The sequence below is a fragment of the Caretta caretta genome, chromosome 8, assembly GCF_965140235.1.
Source record: "Caretta caretta isolate rCarCar2 chromosome 8, rCarCar1.hap1, whole genome shotgun sequence".
Classification (NCBI taxonomy): Eukaryota; Metazoa; Chordata; order Testudines; family Cheloniidae; genus Caretta; species Caretta caretta.
This window is the reverse complement of record NC_134213.1, coordinates 74,567,824-74,593,376: the sequence shown is the minus strand read 5'-3', so window position 1 is coordinate 74,593,376 and position 25,553 is coordinate 74,567,824. Positions and strand designations below refer to the sequence as shown.

General features: G+C 42.3%; 1 protein-coding gene across 1 annotated transcript in view; it reads right to left on the bottom strand.

Annotated features, from left to right (window-relative positions):
• ABCA4 (ATP binding cassette subfamily A member 4) overlaps nt 1-25,553 on the bottom strand; it is a 116,389-nt gene that overhangs the window by 64,923 nt on the left and 25,913 nt on the right. The window contains exons 6-13 of the mRNA XM_048862192.2: nt 23,910-24,037; nt 18,546-18,743; nt 15,635-15,724; nt 14,980-15,220; nt 13,020-13,159; nt 11,779-11,895; nt 10,706-10,903; nt 1,141-1,346 (exon numbers count right to left, since the gene is read on the bottom strand). Of these exons, the coding sequence (XP_048718149.2) occupies nt 1,141-1,346; nt 10,706-10,903; nt 11,779-11,895; nt 13,020-13,159; nt 14,980-15,220; nt 15,635-15,724; nt 18,546-18,743; nt 23,910-24,037 (1,318 nt within the window). The remainder of the gene's footprint in view (nt 1-1,140; nt 1,347-10,705; nt 10,904-11,778; nt 11,896-13,019; nt 13,160-14,979; nt 15,221-15,634; nt 15,725-18,545; nt 18,744-23,909; nt 24,038-25,553) is intronic.

The following is a 25,553-nucleotide window of genomic DNA, read 5'->3' as shown; positions in this document are numbered from 1 at the left end:
AAGCTTGTGACCAGGCCTGGTCAAAAACTGTCCATCTATGCTGTTTTTTGAGTGGAAAATTGGATTTCCAACTAAATTACATCTTTCACAAAACATATCTGCTTTCTGCAGAAACATTTTGCTTTTTTTTTGACAAAATATTTCAGCTGAAGTCTTTTGGTTTTCAGCTGAAATCTTGCAGTGAAAACTCAAAAATTTCTGTGGAAAAATCCAATGAAAGCAAACTTTTTTTTGTTTGTCAAAAATTTCTGCCGGGGGACGGGGGGAGGGAGAACCTTCAAACCGTTTCCCCTTGCGACACCAGAAGTCACAGTTTTCAGTAGCTGTTACACACCTCTAATGTGAATAGCCCTTTCTTTAACCATTATAGTATTTTCAACCACAAGTGCTCAAAAATCATGCGTCAGGCCTCAAATGCTCCTGAGATTGGCTTGCCAAGTGGCATTGGAGCATTTAGAGATCATGTTTTCAAGTTCTTCTCTGCAGTCATGATGTCTAGAAGCTTGCTGTTATTTAAACTGAAAGCTGAAACTCTCAGGTAAATATGGGATTCCAGCATTGGTAGCTTTGGGAAAACTGCAAATATCATGTGACTTGCCATAAAATCATACACGCTGGGAACACTGCTTAGAAACTCCCAGCCCATATGGAAGTAGTCTCAGAAAACATGCGTGCTAATACTTTAAGAAGAAAATCCAAGGTGGCAGAGGACCCTTGTACAGCAGCAGCAGCAGCAGCAGCAGCATATTCTGCTGCATAGGGGGAGAAGACTGGATGTGCATGTCAAGTTTGGCAACATGCAGGGGGCAGATAAGTAGAACTCCCTGTCCACTCCCCACATGCGGAGGTCCCCTAAAGACCCTGTGCAGGCTACTCCAGCCATCAGAGTCCTCCCTTCTACCCTTCCCCCCACTCTCCCAGCCCCTGACGCAGTTGCTCAGTGCCAAGCACTAGGGTCTGGATATGACTTCTGCTTTGCATTACGCATGTGAAACACCACTGAATTCAATCAGCTCTCCCATTTGTATTTGAATGCAGACTCTGATCCACCCTCTGGCTCCCAGAATGTTGGAGAGGGTTCCCATGTTTTGTGTTACTGGTTCAATGGCAGGCGCAGCTGAGGAAAGCAGAAATCATCACCTGTCTTTGATTTTATTTGTTTTCTCCACTGCATCTATATCCATCCGGATCTTGTAGTTCACATGTGGTGGCAGCTTGCTGGCCTCGGAGTGTATGTCAGGGAAGACTACTCCAGCCCAGAATTTGTTTTCCTCCAACATATTAAGAGCTTGATGAGTCAATTGGGTTTCATCAGCAAGACCTTCAAATTTATCCAGGGTCAAGCACTGCAGATAATCACAAAGGTGACAGCCTTATGGGACTACAGTGGCAGGGGTTATACACTGAAAACACACAACACTGGTTCGCAATGGGGCAGGAAAGTAGGTTAGTTAACTTTGGCGGTAGATGTCACTTTTCAGCTTTAATACTTGTATTGAAATTGTGCTCAAAAACTGATTTTTCCTCCCTGAAGACTCCTCACTTGGTCCAATTCTTATGGCAAATTCAATACACACAAAAGTTAAAGACAACTGAAAAAATGCAGCAACCACCTTACAACTAATTCAATAAACCGAAGAGGGAGGAACTGACTGAAGTAATCATGAAACACATTTTTGGAGACAGCTCATAAAAGCAAGTGTCTTCCCAGCAAGATAAAGAGAAGAGAACACTAAAGCTGCAAGCAACCCTCATCTCTATAAACAAACACAGACAGAGGGAATATTCTGAACCTAATGCCTGGAAAATAAGGATCACATCCACCAGGAGGGCAAACAAAAGTACCAGCTAAAAACGGTGGGGGGGGGGAGGGGAGATATTATTCACTACCTTAGCCCTTTGCAGGACTACAGTATCTAGTGAAAACAAAAGCTCATATCTGATGGTAAGATCATAGCAAAACAAAGTTAAATAGTTGCTTTAAAATGGAGCAAACACTCGAAAAATATTTGTGGGGAAATCACAGCAAACCATTAGATAAACACTGATGAGGAGCTGGTATCAGTTTAGAGGGATAGAGGAACTAGAATTGTTATTCTCTTTAGTGTTTTGGGTGTCTTAGTAGCCACACACTGAGTTTCTGAAAAGCTGTATTTCTGCCATGGTAGTTCTCCTGCAAAAAGCCAATGGCTAATATAACTGGCATGGGCTGTTGAGTCAGGCTGCTTTTGTTGACAGTAGCAGCAAGGTTTGTCCATCTTTGATTTTCATGGAGCATATTTGCAAGTACTGTGAGTACATGAGTGAATTTTTCAAATAAGAGTTTAAACCAATTGTGCTCACAATTTTTTTTCGCATGAAAAACCCTGTATTTGTACAAATTGTGAGGAGACGTCAAACAAAAACCAAATATGCTGGTTTGCATGTGCAAGTCCAGATATTTTATGCACACTAAAAATGAAGGGGCAGATTGTGACAGTATGCCCTCAGCTGGGGTAGTGTGAAGCAGCCATACCCCAGGGCAAGTACCAGGAGGCACCTGAGGATACAGTGATTCTCAGAGCCCCCTGGTGATCAGGGAGAGCTTGGCTGCTGATCTGCCCCTTTGGAGAGTGCATGTATGCTCCATTCTGCAGACCTGGATTATGGTGGGGAACAGGGCCGTGGCTCCATCTCCTCCTTTTTGGCGTAACTTACCCTCCATAGCAGTATTAGCAGGGACTCTGTACTCAAGAGTGCAGGGATTGCAGTTCTTCTGGCCCCCACATGGGGGGCACAGAGTGGGAGGATTCCTTACATGGCCTTCCCCACCTTCTTTATACATCTGCACAATCTAGCCTTTGGGCACAATTTTGGGACTTGGGTTGAAGCCCCTTTGAAAATATAGTCCTTGAAGTGAAGAGATCACCGAATAAAATGCATGTGTCAGCCAACAGGCCCCGCTCATATGTCCCTCCTAGCCTGCTGATAGCACTAGCCTAGCGACAGCAGGACTTGAAGCATTACCTCATGGCATGGAACAATGACAAACTGTGACCCTCTGGACAAATGTGAAAAAGCCCTCCGGGAACACATGAGGAGTTCCTACAACAGTCATTGATAATCTGAGTGTGTCACTTCAATGGGAAGCTAATAATTATTTTTTTTGGGGGGGCACATCAGAGCATTATTACTGCCTTTTCCTCAGCTGCAACTGAGAACACACGGCCTCCAGCACAAGGGTTTTAAACTGAGACATCCCCATTCACTGCCTGCTTCTATCTGAGACAATACCACAAACCTGCCAGTTTGGTCAATATGGAGAGCTGTGCTGTTTGAGATCCGGTCCTACAACCTATTCAATGGAAACACAAACACCATTCCCAGAACAGTTGAGAGAATACTCTGCCACAAGAATCTCCATGATCTGCTACACCTGTGCACCCTATCCCATAGGAGGGGTTGATCAGGCCCAAGGATGAAAGTCTCCAAATCCCACTAACCAACCCAGAGTCCCCCAGTCAGAACACTTTCCACTCTATTCAAAATAATTCCATTATTTTAATTCCCCCCCAGAAATTATTTGATCATCAGATAACCATAACTTCAGACGTTTGTGACACTGCAGATATCAAGATATACTAGAGGCTTCTCAGTAAAGCAACCCAGGATATCTCATGGCTCTAAACAGCAGCAAGATATTTAGGAAAAACTTAGATTAAATCAAGTGACAGAATGAGATGATCAAAAAGCATTTGTTCTTGTGTCCACACTGGTACTGAGCTTAAATAATTCCTCTCCCTCCCTGGTATTTATCCCTCTGATATATTTATAGAAAGCAATCATATCTCCCCTCAGCCGTCTTTTGGTTAGGATAAACAAGCCAAGCTCCTTGAGTCTCCTTTCATAAGGCAGGTTTTCCATTCCTCGGATCGTCCTAGTAGCCCTTCTCTGTACCTGTTCCGGTTTGAATTCATCCTTCTTAAACAGGGGAGACCAGAACTGCACACAGTATTCCAGATGAGGTCTCACCAGTGCCTTGTATAACGGTACTAACACTTCCTTATCTGTACTGGAAATAACTCGCCTGATGCATCCCAAGACCGCATTAGCTTTTTTCATGGTCATATCACATTGGCGGCTCAGTCATCCTGTGGTCAACCAATACTCCAAGGTCCTTCTCCTCCTCCGTTACTTCTAATTGATGCGTCCCCAGCTTATAACTAAAATTCTTGTTATTAATCCCTAAATGCATGACCTTACACTTCTCACTATTAAATTTCATCCTATTACTATTACTCCAGTTTACAAGGTCAACCAGATGCTCCTGTAGGATCATAGAACCATAGAATATCAGGGTTGGAAGGGACCTCAGGAGGTCATCTAGTCCAACCCCCTGCTCAAAGCAGGACCAATCCCCAACTAAATCATCCCAGCCAGGGCTTTGTCAAGCCTGACCTTAAAAACTTCTAAGGAAGGAGATTCCACCACCTCCCTAGATAATGCATTCCAGTGTTTCACCACCCTCCTAGTGAAAAAGTTTTTCCTAATATCCAACCTAAACCTCCCCCACTGCAACTTGAGACCATTACTCCTTGTTCTGTCATCAGCTACCACTGAGAACAGTCTAGATCCATCCTCTTTGGAACCCCCTTTCAGGTAGCTGAAAGCAGCTATCAAATCCCCACCTCATTCTTCTCTTCCACAGACTAAACAATCCCAGTTCCTTCAGCCTCTCCTCATAAGTCATGTGTTCCAGTCCCCTAATCATTTTTGTTGCCCTCTGCTGGACTCTTTCCAATTTTTCCACATCCTTCTTGTAGTGTGGGGCCCAAAACTGGACACAGTACTCCAGATGAGGCCTCACCAATGTCGAATAGAGGGGAACGATCACGTCCCTCGATCTGCTGGCAATGCCCCTATATATACATCCCAAAATGCCATTGGCCTTCTTGGCAACAAGGGCACACTGTTGACTCATATCCAGCTTCTCGTCCACTGTAACCCCATGTCCTTTTCTGCAGAACTGCTGCCAAGCCATTCGGTCCCTAGTCTGTAGATATCCTGGTCCTTCTCTGAATTGGCAATACCTCACAGCTTCGTGTCACCTGCAAACTTTATTAGCACACTCCCACTTTTTGTGCAGAGGTCAGTAATAAAAAGATTAAATAAGATTGGTCCCAAAACCGATCCCTGAGGAACTCCACTGGTAACCTCCCTCCAGCCTTTCAATATGATCCGCTGTAGTCTCCCCTTTAACCAATTCCTTATCCACCTTTCAATTTTCATATTGATCCCCATCTTTTCCAATTTAACTAATAATTCCCCATGTGGCACCGTATCAAATGCCTTACTGAAATCTAGGTAAATTAGATCCACTGCATTTCCTTTGTCTAAAAAATCTGTTACTTTCTCAAAGGAGGAGATCAGGTTGGTTTGGCACGATCTACCTTTTGTAAAACCATGTTGTATTTTGTCCCATTTACCATTGACCTCAATGTCCTTAACTACTTTCTCCTTCAAAATTTTTTCCAGGACCTTGCATACTACAGATGTCAAACTAACAGGCCTGTAGTTACCCAGATCACGTTTTTTTCCTTTCTTAAAAATAGCAACTATGTTAGCAATTCTCCAGTCATATGGTACAACCCCTGAATTTACGGATTTCATTAAAAATTCTTCTAATGGGCTTGCAATTTCATGTGCCAATTCCTTTAATATTCTTGGATGAAGATTACCTGGACCCCCTGATTTAGTCCCATTAAGCTGTTCGAGTTTTGCTTCTACCTCGGATATGCGAGTATCTACCTCCATATCTTCATTCCCATTTGTCATGCTACCATTATCCCTAAGATCCTCATTAGCCTCATTAAAGACTGAGGCAAAGTATTTGTTTAGATATTGGACCATGCCTAGATTATCCTTAACCTCCACTCCATCCTCAGTGTTTAGCAGTCCCAAGTTTGTATTTTGAGCCTCAACTCCAAAATCAGTGAGACTCTAGCACAGAGGGTAGCTGTATTTAGCCTCTAAACTGACTGGGAAGAAATGTATTCAGTTACTTCACAGAATGCCAAGAGGCTAACTTGTTTGATTTTATCTTTTTGATCATCTCTTGCAGGTCAATAACCAACAATTACTCTACATCAAAGTGCTCATAGAGACAACTTGTTATTTAACTGGCAGACATCTTTGAAATGTAAAGACTCCTTTGTTTAACTTTTCCATCTTGTGAATTACATTTTGCTTTTTTTTTTTTTTTTAAATCTGAAAAATGCTTGTAACAGAATTAAGGTTCTTGCATTACTACAGCTGATAATATTCTGAAAGACTATTTTACATTTAGGGGTTATGTGTGGTAATATTTTTTTAATTGACAGTAAAACAACAAAAGAGGCACTTAAACCACCAGTGTTATTACTTTGTAGCTTTGCACTCGGATAGCATCTTTTATACAAGTATCACCAAGTGCTTTAGAAACATTAACTAACATATAGTGCTTTACAAACTTTTAATAAGCCACACAACTTCTCTGGTAGGTATTATTCCAGGTGGGGAAACTGAGACACAGAAATGGCCTGATTTTCAGATGGGAATAGAATCTAGGTTGGGTTGCCCAGCCCAGATTGGAATAAATATTTCTCTCTGAGTGTCATGATATTTTAGCCCATTGAAAAGAGATTAAGTGGAAGCCAGAAGTCCTGACTCCCATACCTTTGCTCTAACCATTAGACCATGCTACCTCTAACATTAATTATATCGAAAAGAAACAGTAACGGATGGAGAGAATAATTTGTGTGTTTGTGTCACTATGGTAGAATAAGTTCATTTTCTGTTTGGCCCTTTTTATTTAATCTTATCTCCAAATACCACAGGCTCTATGTAAATAGCAAACTTAAAAGACACTAGAATACAAAAGTACATGATTGCAAGGCACAGCTACTGCCTTGGCTATGAAAGTTCTAGTGCAGACCCCACAGAAAGCAGAGTATTGCAGGTCAGCATGCATGATAAGTTACTCTGCTAACACAGTGCAAAGAGCAGAAGTAAAGTTAATATGGTCATATGCAAAAGTCATTGTTTTTGCTGATACAGACTAATATGGCTACCACTCTGAAATATGCAAAAGCTTCTCTCTCCCTCTGTTGTGATAGCTATAGATAGGACTAAGCTGATTAGGCCTTCACTTCCTGACTTCTTCAATAGAAGAGATAGTTTTTCTTTGTGGTTAAAGCACAGGACTGGGACTCAGGAGACCTGGGTCCTATTCCTTGCTCTGCTACAGACTTTCTGTGTGACCTCAGGCAAGTCATACTCACTTAGCCTCTCTGTGCTTCAACTTTCTTAACTGCTAGTTGTGTTGTGAGATGTAATTAACATCTGTAAGGCACTTACAGATTCTCAGGGGGAAGGTAATATAAACAGAAGTATGATTACCATGAGCAATGGCTTCAGATTGTCAGCCCTATTCTGCCCCAGGGTTGAGCCCATCATATTTATCTGTGCTCAAAAATTTACAAATCAGAGTCTGTATTTTATTTCTTTTTCTCCCTTCCTCATTAAGACCCCACCTCACCATACCCATACCCATCTCTAGTTTAATTCCAGCTAGCCTTATTTACCCCTTTTGCCTGCACCCAGGAAGCTAGAGGCCCATCAAGGCCATTCCTAGAAACGCTGGGGAAGTAATTGACACACCCTTCAGCCTAGCCCCCATGACTGAAAATAACACCTTTGCATGATTTGTTAACTTAGTTAATGGGATTCTGAACCTATCATTAAGCTTAGATTGCCCCAGTCAAAGTACTCCTTTTCTTTTTTCTGAATATAATGCTTCTCAAAGGACCTGTCTGAGAATGTGTCATGTTACCTTTAGCTCTGGAAGTGAAAAGAACAGATATGCGCTATTACACAGCCATTGGCGTGTCACTGAGAAAGGGAATGTAAAGACACTATTAGCTCTTTGTTTACCTAGCAAAATTGCACCGAACTTGCTCTTTGGTGCCTATGAGTGGCCTCAGTATAGTCCTAGAGAATGGAAGCTCTAGGACAAAGAAATGGTACACAGCCATATTTTCAGAAGTGGCCACTCATTTTGGGTCCCTTTGTTGCAGGGCATCTGGACTGAAACACTTTGGGTACCCCAAAATGGAAATCATTTTAGAAAATCTGTCCATCAGTCTCTTCGCTAGTTCAGGTGTGATAGTTTGTCATCATACCATACCAAAGGTGCAGGGGTGCTTTTATAATCTGAATTACAAAATAGCATGGAGAGATCCCTTACATGAGAAAGTATTATAATCCACAATGGTGCTGCTGCTGTGTTTGGACTGATTCCTGTAGAATACAGTGTTATATTTTTTTAAAGCGATAATTAAATCTGATTGGGAAGAAGCAGAGCAGGACAGTTGCATTCTCTTAGCATGACCATCTGAATTGGATTCCTTCTGGCTACTCCCCATTATGCACAGGATCATATATAAACCTCTAACTAGAACCTTCAGATTTAGGTACTATTATCTGGGGAATATCTGTAACATTCTGTTGTATTAGCAATCTTTAAATATAATTATAATTCTGGTTTTATTTTAAAGCTTTCTGCTCTGAATCCCCATTACACAGAAGTTCCATAGAATTTAATAGAAAACGATGATTCTAATAGAATCTTTGAACCATCTTATATATTTTAGAGAATTACACAATACCATGGATGGTCAAAAACCAATAGAAAGAAGATCATTCTCTGTTAAATTCTAAACATATTAGAGCAATTTCTCTAGAACCCCATTGGTTGATTCCCTATTAGATGCTAAAGGATTTTTCCAGAAATGAAGTGGTTCTGGGTCCATGATAGGCAACCATCTGAATGGCTTTTTAAATGTTTTTCTCTCGAGTGTGTGATGTAACTGCACCACACATAGAACAAGGTGAAGAAGAAGAGGTAGGCTTCATAGCGACAGGGCGCCTGGACAGTCTTTAGAACATAAGCTCCTCTGGGTAGTCTGTAAACTCCTGGGATGTTTGGAAAGCAGCTCGCACTTTATGGTTGCTCCCATGTATAAATAATACTAGTAATGAGAAGGAGGACAGAGTGGTTTGGTTATTTATATAGACAGTAGGGAGGGAAAGTTGATTTTGGTATTTGTCCTAAGAAAAAGGCAAAATAATGAAATAACCCATATGTTATATTAAACAAAAGAGGCAGGAGTTAAAGAAAAATGAAGCAAAGTGAGGTTTTAAAAAATAAACAAAAAGAGAGGAATAAAAATAAGAATTAAACTGGTAAAAACCAAATGACTATGAGTTAATTAAGAGAAAGGCAAAGAGCCCAGGGTTAAAAATAACAACAGGGAAGAGAATTTACAATGAATTATCACCTTGTGTTTTCATGCTCTCCCTGCACTCCCTGCCCCTCCCAGATACATCCATGGTTTGTATGTTATCTCATTAGGTGATAAGCTCTTTGGGGCAGGCACCTGTCTGTTTTCATCTCTCTAACTGCCTAATGCATTTTTTTTGGGGGGTAGGGGAGGAGAGGAGCTGTAGAAAGGGCTCTAATGCTTCACACTTCTGATATCATTGTGGCCACAAGTGATGCTAAAAAAGCTATTAACTTTTGTTTTTTATCTAAAGAAAAAGCATCAGTATTGTGCAGTGATGAATTTCCCAGAGCTAGTATTTCTTCCTAAATAAGAAGTAAAAGGAAAAGAGTCACTGAAATTGTGGTTTGTCTTAATGCAAAAATCATTTTGAGAATGAAACTGTTATACCTGCTAGATCTTTTAGACTCTACATAAACAGTAGCTTCTAGGGAAGGGAGTCCAGTGGTCTTTTTCCTGAGTTCCATTCTCTGCTTTTTTACCAACTCCCCATCTGACCTTGGACAATTCACATGAGGCTTGATCCAATGCCCATTAAAGTCAGTGGAAACATTGACTTTCAGTGAGATTTGGATCCAGTGGTTAAACTCAGGGTGGGATTTTCAAAAGCATTCAGAACCCTGCTCCCTCTGAAGCCAATGGTCGGCGTTCTGAAATTCCCACTGTGTGTGTGTCACTTGCCGCTTCTGTAAAATGGCAATGACGACATTTTTCTGTCTCCTGTGTATGTTTCCAGACTCAACTAATACTTTTAATAAAGCCTGTGGGGATCATCAGATGAAAGTTTCCCTATCAGAGTAAGGCATTTATTCTTTGGTTTCAGAGTAACAGCCGTGTTAGTCTGTATTCGCAAAAAGAAAAGGAGTACTTGTGGCACCTTAGAGACTAACCAATTTATTTGAGCATGAGCTTTCGTGAGGTCATGAAAGCTCATGCTCAAATAAATTGGTTAGTCGCTAAGGTGCCACAAGTACTCCTTTTCTTTTTGCATTTATTCTTCTGTCACTTTATTATTTTAAAACAAGTAAGGTGAAATAACTGAAATACCTTTCAGAGGAACAGCCGTGTTAGTCTGTATTCGCAAAAAGAAAAGGAGTTCTTGTGGCACCTTAGAGACTAACCAATTTATTTGAGCATGAGCTTTCGTGAGCTACAGCTCATGCTCAAATAAATTGGTTAGTCTCTAAGGTGCCACAAGAACTCCTTTTCTTTTTGAAATACCTTGTGATTTAAATCTCTCTGTCTTAGCACCCATAGCATTTAAGCACTGATGATGATGCTCTGATATAGTCTCTCTCTAAGGATTTCCAGTGGTGCCCACCACCTAATAAAAGTTCCAACCTTACCTCCAAATACTGATTAAACAAACGCAAAGCTTGGTCTGTGACATTGAAGATATTCCGCCAATCAAAGTCTGCCACACCCTCTTCGCGGTTTTCTGGACATCCATTATGGAGGAAGTTGATCACATCTTCAGCAGTTAAATCTTCAGCAACCAGCTGTCGATTCAAGAAGTGTCTCACTGTGGGGTTCTTCAGAGTGTTCTGGGAAGCACATCAGTTCTGATTTACTACATCACTCTTTACGTGCTTTCGAATGAGCCCACTCTAGCTGGAAAGGTTTACATGCCATCCTATTGAGTCCCCAATTAATGGGAAAGGGTAGGCCACGGAGTTATGTCTGTAAAAAGGCATCTAAGAGGGAGAGTTACAAGCAACAGATCTTTGTTTGATCCTTAATTCTATTCCTCTTTACAAGGCTTGGAATACGTCTGAAACATCAGTTCCACATGCAGAGAAAACAGCTCTCAAACAAACATAGCATTTCTCAATATGAATTGCTCTTTATATCTAAGCTATATGAGTTACTTAACCGTTTGCTCTGGACTTTAGGAGACCCAGCATATTGATCCTTTTGCCGATGTAAACAGTAACTTTTGCAGAATCCTTCCTTGCAGGCCCCTATATAGGGGACTTTGCCAGAAGGGAGAGGACATGGCTACCGAGTTGCTATCCTCAGCTGCCAGAATGGACCTTGGGGCTAGGGGCAGCTGGGTGCAACTTGGAGCAGCCCTGAGACTGCTCTAAGTTGTGCAAGGGATCAAACCACCCCTGGCTGACCCAAGGATCAGGTGGGTATAAAAGAAGCATAATACCACTTTTTCTCTTTCATTTCCTGCACCAAGCAGAGCTTAGCTAGACCTGGGGATCAGATCCAGTGTCTTCATAATGCATATCAGACAAGTCTGCAAAACAAACCCAGTGACCACAGACCCATACGTTCTTAGGAATCATAACATTGCTTCATGCAAAGGTTGTTCTTCCATCCAAACTTTCCAGGTTAACTCTCCTATCCCCTATGAAATAAGGAAGCTGAAGGGCTGCTCTAATCACAGTTCCCCAGCCAGGGCACAACATACTCGGATCATATTCATTTGCAGGCTGCTTTGAAAGAAGTGCCACAGCTGAGGTCCCACTTCTTCCCAGGCTTTGGTCAACAGTCTGAGGCGCTCAAGTTCTTCAAATGTGGAGTTTGCCTGAGGCATTAACAACCAGAAAGGAATATCAATATGTTAGAGAGATAACCCAAACACATACAGACCACTCAGGGTCAGATGCATGCAATGATGCTGACCCTAATGATTTGTAGCAATCCAAAGCTTACTAATCTAATTTAATTTAATTACAATAACTCAATAAACACGATAGAAGAGACATTGTGGCAATGGAGTGTGACAGAAAGAGTGCGCCTCACAAAGGGCATTCCTTGAATTCTGTTGGGCTCATCCAAGACACCCATAGCACATTTCTTCTGTGTGTTTAACAGAAGCAAGCGTGACTAGATAGATAAATCTATTTATATAACCCTCTTCCCTCAATTGCAATAATAGCTGCACACTTCATAAACATTTATTTTTTCTTAACATCCTGTGGAGGACAGAAATATTACTACCCAGTTTTACCAATGGAATCACAGAGAAGCTTGCCACAGCTTGCAGCATAGCTGAGATTTAAATACCAATCTCTTGAATTCCAGTCCAGTGTCTGAACCACAAGACCATCCTTCCTTTCCATTTGCCCCTGGAACAGCCAGCCTGCCCCCTTCCCCACACCCCATATAATATTCTGCTCTCTTCTCTGCCGTTTCTAATCAGTGTTAAAAAATGGGTCCAACACATTTCTTTTTCTGAGAAGAAAGATGAAACTTTGTTCATCACCACTGAAAAAGACTTCTCAGGCCAAAGAATCTTCACAGAACTATGGGTAATTTCCCATTATCCTGTCTCACTTACAACTGGTTTTCCTTTGCCATCAAGATAGAATAGTTTCAGGCTTGCAAAGAGGGAGTGGGCCAAATTCTGATCTGGTATACACTAATATAATCCTACTGATGCCTAATTCCACTAGTGTGAGAGGAGACGCAGGCCCTCTCTTCCAATTACCCTTAAGTATAATCTTAACCTTGATGTCATTGGTTTGAAATCTCTGACTTTCAGGTCTCAGCAAATGTCACAATTTCTTCCTTCCTATGATTCATTCTAGACATCAAAGCAAAAAGAACTCTGTGAAGAAAAGGTCACGAGGGCAAAATGGTTGGGTTATTCATTGGGGGGGATAGCTGGTTAAAAATACTAGTTGTGTATATATCAGAATTTCTTACATTCTTCAGTATTTGCCTTACAGCAGGAGAATCAGGAGCAAAGAGGATTTTTCCCATCAGCAGGGGCTTCACAGCACTCCATGCTATTTTGGTTAAAGGGTTTGATTCCATGCTCTGGATCAATGCATTACAAAAGGGTGCTACAGGAAAAAATTAGGACAGATGTTATGTAACCATACCCACGCTCTATTGTTTATAACATCCTTCAGGCTTCAGTCTGCCCAAATCACAAATGCAAACCTCTTTGACTCTGGGGTCTGAACAGGCTACTTTGTGCTGTACCTAAATAGATACACAGTAGCTGAAAAGCAACACAACAGTGTGGGATCTCAAATACATCTTTACCCAGGGGAAACAAATGGCAAAGTTTGCTGAGTAGATTTTAGGGCTGCAAAACAAAGACAGGTTTCAGAGTAGCAGCCGTGTTAGTCTGTATTCGCAAAAAGAAAAGGAGTACTTGTGGCACCTTAGAGACTAACCAATTTATTTGAGCATAAGCTTTTGTGAGCTACAGCTCACTTCATCGGATGCATCTAAGGTGCCACTAGTACTCCTTTTCTTAAAACAAAGACACGAAGCAGTTTTAAAGCTGAGACACAATGAATTTCAATATTTGCTAGTTTTCATTCATAGGACATTTCGAATGGCAGGAAACTAGAGAACCCATCTGTATCCCCTCTCTCTTTTCTTAACATCTATAGTTTTTTCTCCAGTGATCTACCTTCTTGTATGGTTGTTGATATTGTATGTAGTTATTTCTATGCCTGCCCATGGTGGTTTAATCCACACAGGAGGTGTGTCCAAACTGAAAGCCCTGGGACTGAACATCCTGAACTCTGAAAAAGTTTGCAACTGGATCCTAAGATATAACTCAGTATTAAACTCTCTGTGTAAAGAATTTCCATTTTATTCTTGCATTTAGCACAGTCATTTAGCTGGATAGCATTTCTTTCATCTGTTCCCTAACCGAGGAAGCAGAGTACTGGGCATGTGTCGACAGATCTATAATCCTTGGTGGCTACACATTCATAGAGAGAAAGGGGAGTTAAATGGCAGCAGGGTTTAGGATAAAATACAGGAAGCATCCTACAGCAGCAGAGCTCAGACCCTAGGGTATAACTGAGCCAATAACAATATCTATCGCTACGTGTTCCATGTTCTATGGGACAAAAAGATACCCAGCACCAGTTATGATACAGCTGTTAAGGCACAGCAGAAATAGAAAGGGCTCATATACAAGCAATGAAAAATGTTTAGGGGCATGGAAAGACTTCCGTATAAGGAAAGACTGTAAAGATTGGGAAAATTTAGACAGGAGGCAAACAGGAGGGGGCCTAATGGATATAAAATAATGAATTGTAGAGATGGTAAAAAAACAGATGTCTCTATTTACCCTCTCTCATAATACAAAAGCAAGGGGACAGTCAATGCAACTGACAGGCAACAAATTTAAAACTGATACATGGAAATACTTTTTATATGATACATAACCTGTGGAACTCATTGCCACAATATATGATTAAGGCCAGGAGTTTACTTATCTGCATAACAAGGATATCCACAGTACACTACACAGGATTTTTTTTTTTTTTTTAAAAGAAGATATGTGCTTGCAGTCATAAATCAACCATTAACTGATGGACTTAAGAAAATTCCCTTTTGGGCAGGTTATTCCAGAATTGTTCACCAGGAGGTCCTGCCTACTGTCAGAAACAGATACTGGACCCAGTACACCAATAATCTGGATTTAATATGGCATTTCTTACATTCCTATATTGTAAATGAAAGTGTGCTTCGGTCAGATTTATCATCATAGGATTTCCTGTCTCCAGTTCCCAAATGTGAAGGGTAACCATCCAGGCACTAATTGTTCAAATCAACTGCTTAAAAACACCACTCTGTAGTGCTATAGCCAACCCCAAAGACTTAAGTGTATGCAGGAGTTGATGGGAAAACTTACTGGTTGTATTGTCATAAAAATAAATGGATTCCTTCTTGGTGGAGTCAACCCCTAGGAAGGCTTTGTAGTTATTATCTTCATACCAGTTGAAGGAGAATATTCTGGAACCACTTCCCTCTGGATAGCCACAGAGAAGATTAGACAAGGCGCTGATCAGGTGGCTGAAGGATTCTGGCCCTCCACCTTGTACAAACGGTTGCAGAACCAACAAAAGGTCCTGAATGCTTGGCCTCCTGGCTAGCTGTAGCAAAACAAGACTTCTTTATTAACAGCAACCCTCCACAAGAAAACCAGAATGGGTAGGACTTGATTGTGCCCAGCCCTCCTGGAGGTGAGCAGTGGGACCTGAAGGTGCCTTCTCCTTTTTTATTCCACACTAGCAACAAGACAGTTTTGGTGCTTGTGCTCTTCTGCCTTACTGAAAAATGCTGTCATGTTTCATAGCCATTGAAGTTTACACCCATATTTATGGTGGGGAAAGAGACTAAGGATGTATTTTCCACAGATCATCACTCCTTGACCATTCCACTGATGTAGCCTGGATTCTTTCAGATAAATCAGATGTTTGTGAGACAAACTGATGGATCAAACAAGGGCAGAGGAGCGCTGTGCACTGCCAAAAATGGGTGATTCAGTTCATTATCAGATTTCTTACCTCTCGCACGGCTTGAGACACATTAGACAGCACTCTCCCCCAGGATTTCAGGTCAACACCTTGCGCCTTACTGTCTAGAACAGTGGGAAGCTGTGATTAAATTAAAAATAGAGAAGAAATGAGTCCAGTGTCAACCGGACAATGGTGTCTACTACCCAGTTACACTACGGGGAACGGAAAGCTCTGTTTAAAGGGCAGTCGATTCTCCTTTAGCTCAAGTGGTAGGAGTCTGTTTTTGAACAGAAGGTTCAAAGTTCTGTCCCAGCTATTGACTAAATAAATTGTAGCCCTCCGGGATTTTACACAGTTGGGATGTGGGGGGGGAAGGAGTCTGAGTAAAGTAACTAACTGCTCTAACTCTCAATGGGATGAAATGGCCATGGGGCACTGAAAACACAGCTGGAGATTTATGTGGTGCATGGTAGTCCTGGCTTCATCCCTTTCCTCTGCTATACCAGCAACAAATATGGGGAATGGCTTAAAAGCCCTTGTGTCAGGTGCTTTGCATTGGGGTTATTCTCCTGGACCCATAAAAATGGGTTTTTAGGCCAGATTATGCCAGTGGTGTGGCTCAAAGCCCCATCCTGCAGTGGAGTATCTCATTTGCTCTTCTTCCACAGGCTGCTATTTTCTTTAGGATTACAACAAAATATAAAGCTGGTCTTTTAAATTAACTATTACATTTTATAATCAGGCTGTCTCTTAAAAAGGTTCCTTTGGAACTGCATGTCTATACTGCTTTCCGACCCTATGCTCTTTCTTCCTTTCAGATGGCAGTAGTTAAGAAAGCAGAAGAAGCTCCACTCTGCAGATAACTAACAGGAAATCACAAAAGTAGCAGTTTCATGGAAAGCACATGCTTGTACCTTAACATGTCAGTTACATTGAATGGAGGAGCTTGCTAAAAAAAACTGCCTCAAATTATGTTTTCACTTTCCCCTGATGCCTCCAAGAGCCTAAAAATGGATACAACTCTGAAAGGCCAGAGAGCAGCCTTTTCTTCTTTGAAAGATTTTGCAACACTGAACAGAAATCAGTGTACACAACAAAAAGCTAGCAAAGTTCCTCCTAAGCAAACAGAAAAGACCCCAGGATAAATACCCTACATGGAAACAGCTTTCATTAGCCAGAGGAGAAAGGAAGAGAAATTGTCACCTCCTCCTCCATAATACACAGAGCATTGCATGTGTGTGCTAATTACTGTTTTTAAATATTTCTAGCATGATGCATCTGATACGATTCATATATCACAGAAAGCCTTCTAAATAGATGTGCTCTGGAATAACTGAATGATTCACTAGGAGGAAAATTCTTCCCCACTGACATCCTCCTACATTACCACAGCATGGGGCTGAGACAGGACTGGTGGGGAGCGGGGCATGTGCAGGCAGTGAGCTTCTTCCACCCCAAATATTATAGAGCACAGTTCTATAGCAGCTTACTGAACCCCAATGTACTAGGAGTTGCAGCACAGAGTGGGATGGAAATTTGTCCAAACGTTTTCAGTTTCACTGGGAGAGAAGGTGACATCATTAGAAAATGGAGCCCTTCAGAATGGAAGGGATTCTTTGAGCCAATACAGGCCCCAATTCTGGAAACCTTACTCCCAATGGGCTGGCTGACTCTGCACTGCCTTGCACTCTGCAGTCATTTACTTCTGTGCAAAGTGAGTGTGAAAATGCAAAGCGGCAGTGCTTTGAAGTGTGAGTGTGGTCACCCGCGAGCACTGGGAGAGAGCTCTCCCAGGGCTCCTGGTAATCCACCCCCATGAGGAGATTGGCTCCCAGCTCTCGAAGCCTGTTTACACTAGCACTTTAAAGTGCTCTGACTTGCTGCGCTCAGGGGGGTGATTTTTCACACCCCTGTGCCAGCAAGTTAGAGCACAATAAAATGTAAGTATAGCCAAGCCGTTAGATATGTGGTGGTTATGTTGTACAAGTGTAACCACATGGCCATATAATACAGAGTGGCCTAAGGCAGTGAAGACAAACAGAGCCAGTGTCAAACTCACAGATATTCTTAATCCAAGTGGTTCCATGTTAATCCACTTGATACTGCATTGAGCAAGACTGATTACACATGAAGCAGATGAAGAAACACTTGATCAGGGTGGATTTTTGTATTTCAGTGAGCAACTGATTCTGCATTGAGTAAAATTGTAATTCCCCCCTGAGCTGTGTTAAGATAATTAAATAACTTTATCTTTGTGTTTATACTTCATATAACTCGAGCATCTGAAATGGAGAAAACACGACAACTACCCAACCAGCTGCAATAACAGCAATGCTCTGGAAAGAGGCTTACTTTCCTCACTGCAGCGAAACAAGCCCAGATAGCAAAGGAAGGGATCTTATTACTCTGCATCCATTTTACTATCAGAACTGTGATTTGCTTTCATTGCCACCAACAAGCCACAGGGTTGTGTAGACACATGCATGTGTGTGTTAATACATACACACCCCTCAATTTTAAATCTGTTCACAGATTTAAACAATAAACGTGTAAGTGGAATCAATTCCAGGGCAGCGAAGAAGGGCTTTGACTTGAAGAGGGACTTTTACACTTGAGAAAACTCAGATATATTAGACAGATTTATTATTTAATGTTTATATTGCTGGCGAGCAGGGAGACCTCAACCCAAAAGTAGAGATTTAGTCATGGGTATTTTTGGTAAAAGTCGTGGACAGGTCACAGGCTGTGAATTTTTATTTATTGCCCGTGACCTGTCCATGACTTTTACCAAAATTACCTGTGACTAAATCTTAGCCTTACTTATAACCAGTAACCTAATTATCTGCCCTAGCAAAAATGTAGATGTCTGCTTAGAACATGGGTGCTATAATGCAAAGAAAATCCTTGAAGTAGAATACCAGAAACAACACACGCCAGGCAGATTTGTGTTAGTACTCACCAGCTGGAAAAGCTTAAAGAAATCAATATTTGCGTACAAGGAGTCTTCTATTTGTTGCAGGTTCTCCTGGGAAAGGGCACACATTGCATTGTACACAGCATGCATACCCCTTTGGCTGCTGAAGATAATGAAGCGGTTGAGTAGGGTCTGGCTACAGGCGATGTCCTTCAGAGTCAAGTCAGGGACTCCATAGGCAAACTGCAGCCAAAAGCAATTCACTTTTATCATTGTGGAACCTTCAGGCTTTTCAATAAGAACTAGAGACAATACTAATGCCTTGGTGGTTACAATTAGACCCTACCAATGCCTTCATGGACTGTAGGGTGACACCGCCTTCTGAAGCCACAGCCCTCGAGTGACCGCCAGTTGATGTCATGTGTAATCACCTCCCCTAGGCAAGGCTTTTCTCCCCTCACTGGGGAATCCAAGTTGTTTTCAGAGACAGAAGTATTCTTGTCTCCCCCCACCACCTCAAGAAGGGCCTGTGTCATATCCAGTCATCCTGCTGGCTAAGGAGGAATGAATGTGGCTCCCACGTGTATGTCAGTGTTGCCCCGGAACCTGCCAAACATGCCATGTGACTCTACCTTTTGTATGGGTCAAGCATGCTTCTAACCCTGGCTGACCAGAGAGCAAAGGGCCAACCCTATTCTGATTCTCAAACTTCCAATGACAACGAAGGTCTGGTCTACACACATATTTTGTACCACTGTAATTATTTCAGTTAGGGGTGACTTTTTACCAAAATAGTTATAGTGGTACAAGTCCTAGTGTGGCTGCAGTTATACTGGTTCCTTAAGCAGATATAGGTTATTGTGTGCATACAAGGAGGGTTGTGCTACTTTAACTGTGCCAGTATATTAAAGCATCACAACTTGTGTGTGTAAACAAGGCTGTAGGGAATGTGTCATATGACACAATTAAAACAACATTCACATATGAAATACAGCACACAACTGAAATTAATATTTTAAATGACTGCTTATATTTTGAGCGTGTGTGCAATTCAAGTTATTAGACAATGCGATACCCATAGCCAGGCCTGGCATCGCAAAGGATCTAAGGAGACATTCCCCCCCACCCTGATCTTCAAGGGCCCCCAAATTATTGTCAGAAAGGCCAAAATATGTGCAGTATGTACAATCCTCATCCATGATATAAATTATAAATCACACAAAATCCTGATACAGTAGCCAAATTTTACTTTTTTAAACTCTTAAAATCCAAGATTTTCCCCTGGGGCCTAACTAGTTCCTAGACACCTTGAAAGTTGTTTGTTTTTTTAAATAGGAATATCCAGAGGCCCCCCCCCAAATACCCAATTCCCTTCCCACTGCCCCAAATGGGACCCTAGAACCGGCCCTGCCCATCGCACTATGGGAAGGGTAGGCTCTCGCCCTCTAAGGGAACTGTGCTGGGATAGGCACACTCGGCAATGGCCCTGCTTCAGGCTAATCTGCAGCAGTGATAATCTCATCATTAGATGATCAATCTTCAAAAGTTAAATATGACCGATCAATGGAGTGTGGCCTGTGACTGTGCCATGTGATGTCCCCTAGGGGTGATCTGCTGTTGCAAAGTTACTTTATACTGATGCCTAAACTCATTAACACTATGTGAGCCAGATATTCTAAGGGCTCATGCCTATATTATTAGCACAACTCTGATAGTAAGGGAGAGGATAGAAAGCAACAGAAGACATGTCAGTACTGACTGGACTTTTAAGTTTGGTTTGTGTTTTTCAGGCAAAATCCAAAGAGGGATGGGTGAGAACAAGTTAAAAGTTGGATTGTTCCAGTTTGACTGAATTAACCCACTGTGGTGAAGGCATTTGCTCAAAGCTTGGGAAGCACAGACAGCATTTTTGAATGTGGACGCAAGAGCTATATCTACACTACATTGAAAACCCGGGTTTGTGGGACCTGTGCTTGTGGAGATAGTGTTTCCAAGTCCATATTTAAGCGTCCACACTGCATTGAAAACTTGGGTGTACAATTGCTGGACCTGGGTCTCACAACCAAGCTAACGCATTATACTGCACTACTACTGACTTGGGTCTGTGGCTTGAGCTATGTCCACACTACAAGATGACAGGGCTTGGACAGAAGTCACAGTGGGACTCCCCGCCACTCCAGTCAATCCTGTTCTGAGTAATTGGCGACCCGAGTCAGAAGATTTGCGTGTGTACGGTAGCAGGGGTTTGGGCTCAAACCTGAGTCTAAGCCCCAGTTTAGAAGGCAGTGTAGATGTATTCAAAGTGTTTCACAAGCGTTCCAGATGCCTGGCTTGGGGTTGGCCATACCTAAGTTCCAGGCTCAAAGTGAGCTGCACTGATGGCTAGCAAGAATGCTTTGTTTGGATTTGTAAAGCAAGTGAGGAAACCATGACGTGGATGTTACTGATAGGGATTCATCGCAGAACTGCAAGAGGTTATTTTATTTACACAATGTAGCTGCCCTGTGAGACTGCCCAGGAACAGAAGAGGTTAGAAGCACACCCAATCTCCACCCTTTTAAGTTGTTCTACAATGTGGGCTCTAGCCAACCTTTTCTAAGCTGCTTATCTTTTTCTGTGCTGCAACCCAAAAGCAACTCTTTAGAGGAAAACTCTACTAATTTTATCAGTGTGTCACTGTTTAGCCAGAACACGCAAGCTGAAGTACAAACTATTTTTCAACTAGCAGGCTTTTTGATCAGTTTTTGCTTTCATTTCAGTGTGTCATTTCCTGCACACCCAGCATGGTAGGAGGTTGGAGCTAGAGCAGCAGCTAGCTGTTTGCCAAGGAGCGAGACTCTTGTTAACAAGTTTCTTTGAGGTTGGGGGAAAGAGAGGGAGAGATTGCGTTTAACTATGTAAATGTGTAAAAGATCCAGATCTGGAATAGCAGAAGATCCTTGAGAGGACATATGGTCTTGTGATTAAGCCTCTGTAGCAAGACTCAGAAGATCTTTATTCTAGTCCTGGCTCTACCCCCTTCTCCAGCAGGGGCAAGTTACATGGGCTGCAGTTTTCAAAGGGGCCTATGGGAGTGAGGCATGCAATTCCCACTGAAAGTCACTCCCACAGGCCCTTTGAAAATTACAGCCTTAGGCCAGGTCTACACTAGAGACCTATATCCGTATAACTAAGTCGCTCAGGGGTGTGAAAAATCCACGCCTCTGAGCAACATAATTATACCAGCCTAACACCCCATGTAGGCAGGGCTACATCAATGGGAGAGCTTCTCCTGTCAATGTAGCTACCACCTCTTGGAGAGGTGGATTAACTACACTGATGGAAGAAGTTCTCCCATCGGCGTAGGAGCGTCTTCTCTTACATGATACAGCGGTGCAGCTGCGCAGAAGCAGCATTTTAAGTATAGACCTGCCCTTAATCTCCCTGTGTCTCAGCTCACGATGGGTGAAGCGTGGCTAATACATGCTCTACCTCATAGGGTGAAATTAACCTTTGTAAGATGAGCTGCTGCTACAGTGACTAGTGCCAAAAGCCTAGAAATAAACTGTACCCATGGAAATCTACAATGGCTGTCAACAGAGCTTGTTGAAATTCAGAACGTTTTCTGCAAAACATTTTGGTTTCTTCAAACTGGCATTTTCCAATTAAAAAGTATTTGGTTGGAAAATTCCTGACCAGTGCTCATGGTCAACAATAGGTCTCCTTTGGCTCTTCCTCAGCTGGTGTTAAAAATGGTTCGGATTCTGATGTAGAAAGAGCCAAACTTTTCACAACACCATTACAGAAAGCATGACAGATATCCACGTTACAGGAAGTCAGGATCATGCTTTCTGCAGCTGTGTTGAAAATATTTTGGCCCTGTATATAGCCAAACTGTTTTCAATACTAGATAAGGAAAGGCACCTGGGAACCCACTACTAACAACCAGTCAACAATGGGTCATTTCCTTAGGATAGCAGACCTAGGAGGGGGATGAGGAGTGAAAGAAAATGTGAAGTGAGCCCCAACAGGGTCCTTTTCTGTATTTTTACTTCAGAAGCACTAGAGAGACCTAGCTTTTCAGCTCCTCAGCTGGTGTAAATTGACAAAGTGGCATTGAGGTCAGCTGAGATATGCCACTTTACACCAGCTATGGATCTGGGTGGGGGGTGGGGGGGCTCACTGGGTGAGGGAGCTTCCCGTAGCTCTAGTCAGTCCTGTAGTGGATGAGTAATCTGGCAACCAGTCACACCAGCTAGAACCTGTAAAGTCTGAGAAGAAGTGAATGCAAGTTCATTAATCCCCTCTCCTGCTGGCCACAAGCAGGCCCACACATTTCCAGCATTTGTGCTTTATGTGACAATGAAAAAGAAGAATTGTGTCATTCAGCCTGAATTATTTCCCCCTCCCCCCCACCACACACAGCATGGAGAGCAGTAATCCCAGGGGTCTGATTCAGCAACGTTCATTCATCAGCACAGCATTCCTCTCAGAGCTCCCCAGCCACTGGCACACAGAAGGCCAAAGACAGCCTGGACTTAGTCACATACAATCCTCTGAGTAGCTACCTCAGGAATGATCTGACTTGCAATTTTCACTGTGAATTTTCTGAGTAGATCTATTATTCATTAAGGATCCAGGACAGCTGGTCTGCTTTTCACTGCTCCCATCTTTCTCCATGAGACAGTGCCATAAAGCCCCTGTGTGATCCAGCTGACATCGGGGAAGTGAAGTTAAACGTTTCTACCCACAGAGTTCTCTCTTGCTGCTCACCACATTGTTGAGTTAAAATGGGGCACAGCTGCATGATGTTCCTGAGCCAAGTCTTTGATCACAGGGCCAGATTCATTGCTAGGCAGTGTAGCTACCAGATATGAACTCAGCTGCTTTGGAGTAATGCAGGCAGCAAACCATAGTGCCTTGGTTCAGTCCATCCCCCAGGTATTTTTTAAGGCCAAAATAAGTCTGGATTCTGGAAAAACTAACGAAGGGGGAAGAGGCGCTATCACCCACCTGGTGCCTCCAGCTGGGCAGCTTTTTATTCCTGAATGTACAAAGATTCCACTCCACACAGATAACTGCCTTGCAATAGCAGGTGGCTGCTGTTATACTAAAAGGCCTTGTCTACACTGGGTAGGGTACAGGTAGCTACATGCCACAGTGAAAGGCAGGCTGCACCCACACTGTTGTGTAGCTACATGTGTGGTAGTGAAAGGCTCCAGGACACTACACTACTAAAAACAGCAGTATAGACAGGGGAGACACTGCTTAGGCATGTAGAGAGCCATGTAGGGAATACATGCTAGGGTTCTGGCATGCCTTTACTCTTCTCAACTAAGCAGTGCCTCATCATCTACACTGCTGGGAGCGTTTGCAGTGTATGTACTCTACCTGCTGCTGTAAGTGTAGACATAGCCTATATCAACCCACCTGTTCAGGGCGCACTTGAGAATTAATCAGCTGGAAAACCACTGAGTCTGAGAGGCCAGCATCATTCAGCAGAAAGGACGTCAGAGACTCCTCTTCTTTCAAGAAGTCTCGGATTCTTAACCCTCTTCCTGAATGCAGGGGGAAGCAATGTAAAGAGCACTGAGAAGATGGACAAGGTGAATTAAAGAATGCCCTGCTTAGACCCATGGAAACTGTGTGCTTTGGCCAAGGTTTTCAATAGTTACTAGTGACTTTGAGGTCCACCACGAGACACCTGAATAGCGCTTTGTTTTCAGAAAATATTGAGCACCCACCATCTGAAAATCAGATCTCCTAAACAGTGCTTGAATTATGGGGGAAAAAGTAGGGGGCCCTTAATGAACATACGTATTTAAAAACACACACACATGCCAACCTGACATCTCCTTCGTCCCCCGCACTTTGAATGAGACAAAAGTGAGGTAGCCCCTAAAAGCAGTAAGAGGGCCTTCCCCATAGTTGAGCACGGCTTTTAAAAGCTCCTCAAGGTAAGCAACTGAAAACAGAGGCACCCAAAATCACTGGTCACATTTGGAAATCTTGGCGTTTTCTTTTGAAGTCATGTTTTGTTTTATATATTCAGTTACTATGATGTTGTGACGTCCCAGTCTCCCCCTCCCCCTTCTGCTGGGTGTTGTACAAACAACCTTTGACAATCGGTGTCATTTACACTCACTTCGCATTCACTGTCAACAGCAACATGTGCAAACAGCCTAATTTTATATTTTGTAAGAATGGCCCTTTTAAAACTTTTCACAGGCAAAACTTCATTACTCTTTTCAAGGGGCATGTCTCAAGGAACAGCATTAAAGCTTTATAGTCCCCACTATTAAACAAATCCTACTCAAGAAACAATACACACAGACACAAACACACAAGAAAGGCCACAAAATTCCATTCCTTCCATCTTTATGATAATATATATAATTGACAGTAATGGGTCCAAAACACCTTAACTCCTGATAAGGTTACTAATGAGCCAAACCCTGAAAACTCTTGCTGATGTCAACAGGAATTTTGCATGAAAACTGTCCAAGTAAAAGCTCAGTAAGGATCTCAGAATTTGGCCCATAAGTTCTGCACCATTACTGTTGAATGTTCTAGTGTATCTCATAGATAGTGCAGATAGTGCCACCCATACTTAAGGTTGCTGCATACCTCCCATTATAAGATCCTGTTTTCAGTTGCTTTTAACTTCACCAGACTAGTGTTTGGGATGAAATTTTCCATGCTAGATGTCTGCCTCACACTAAATTGTTTTGGAAAATTTCAGCAAAAACAGTTCAGCTGTTTCTCAGAATGAAGCTAGGGGAAAATGTTTTTTTTGCCCATATTAAAAACAATTCTTATAATTGTTTGAGAAACTCTAGTCCTCCATGCTTTGCAGCAGGCTCTTGAAATTTGGCTGGGGAGCTTGAGGAAGAAGGGAGGTTGCACTGGTGTCAGGATGTATCATCTTTTGCCATCCCTGGGAAAATCTGCTAAATTTGGCCAAGTTCTGAGCTTCTGAATATCTCAGTTCACACTCAGTAGAGACTTGTTAGGGTTTGGCAGGTAAATACGCCAAAGATTCCATCAGCACTGAACACGCACAGGAGTCTAGGG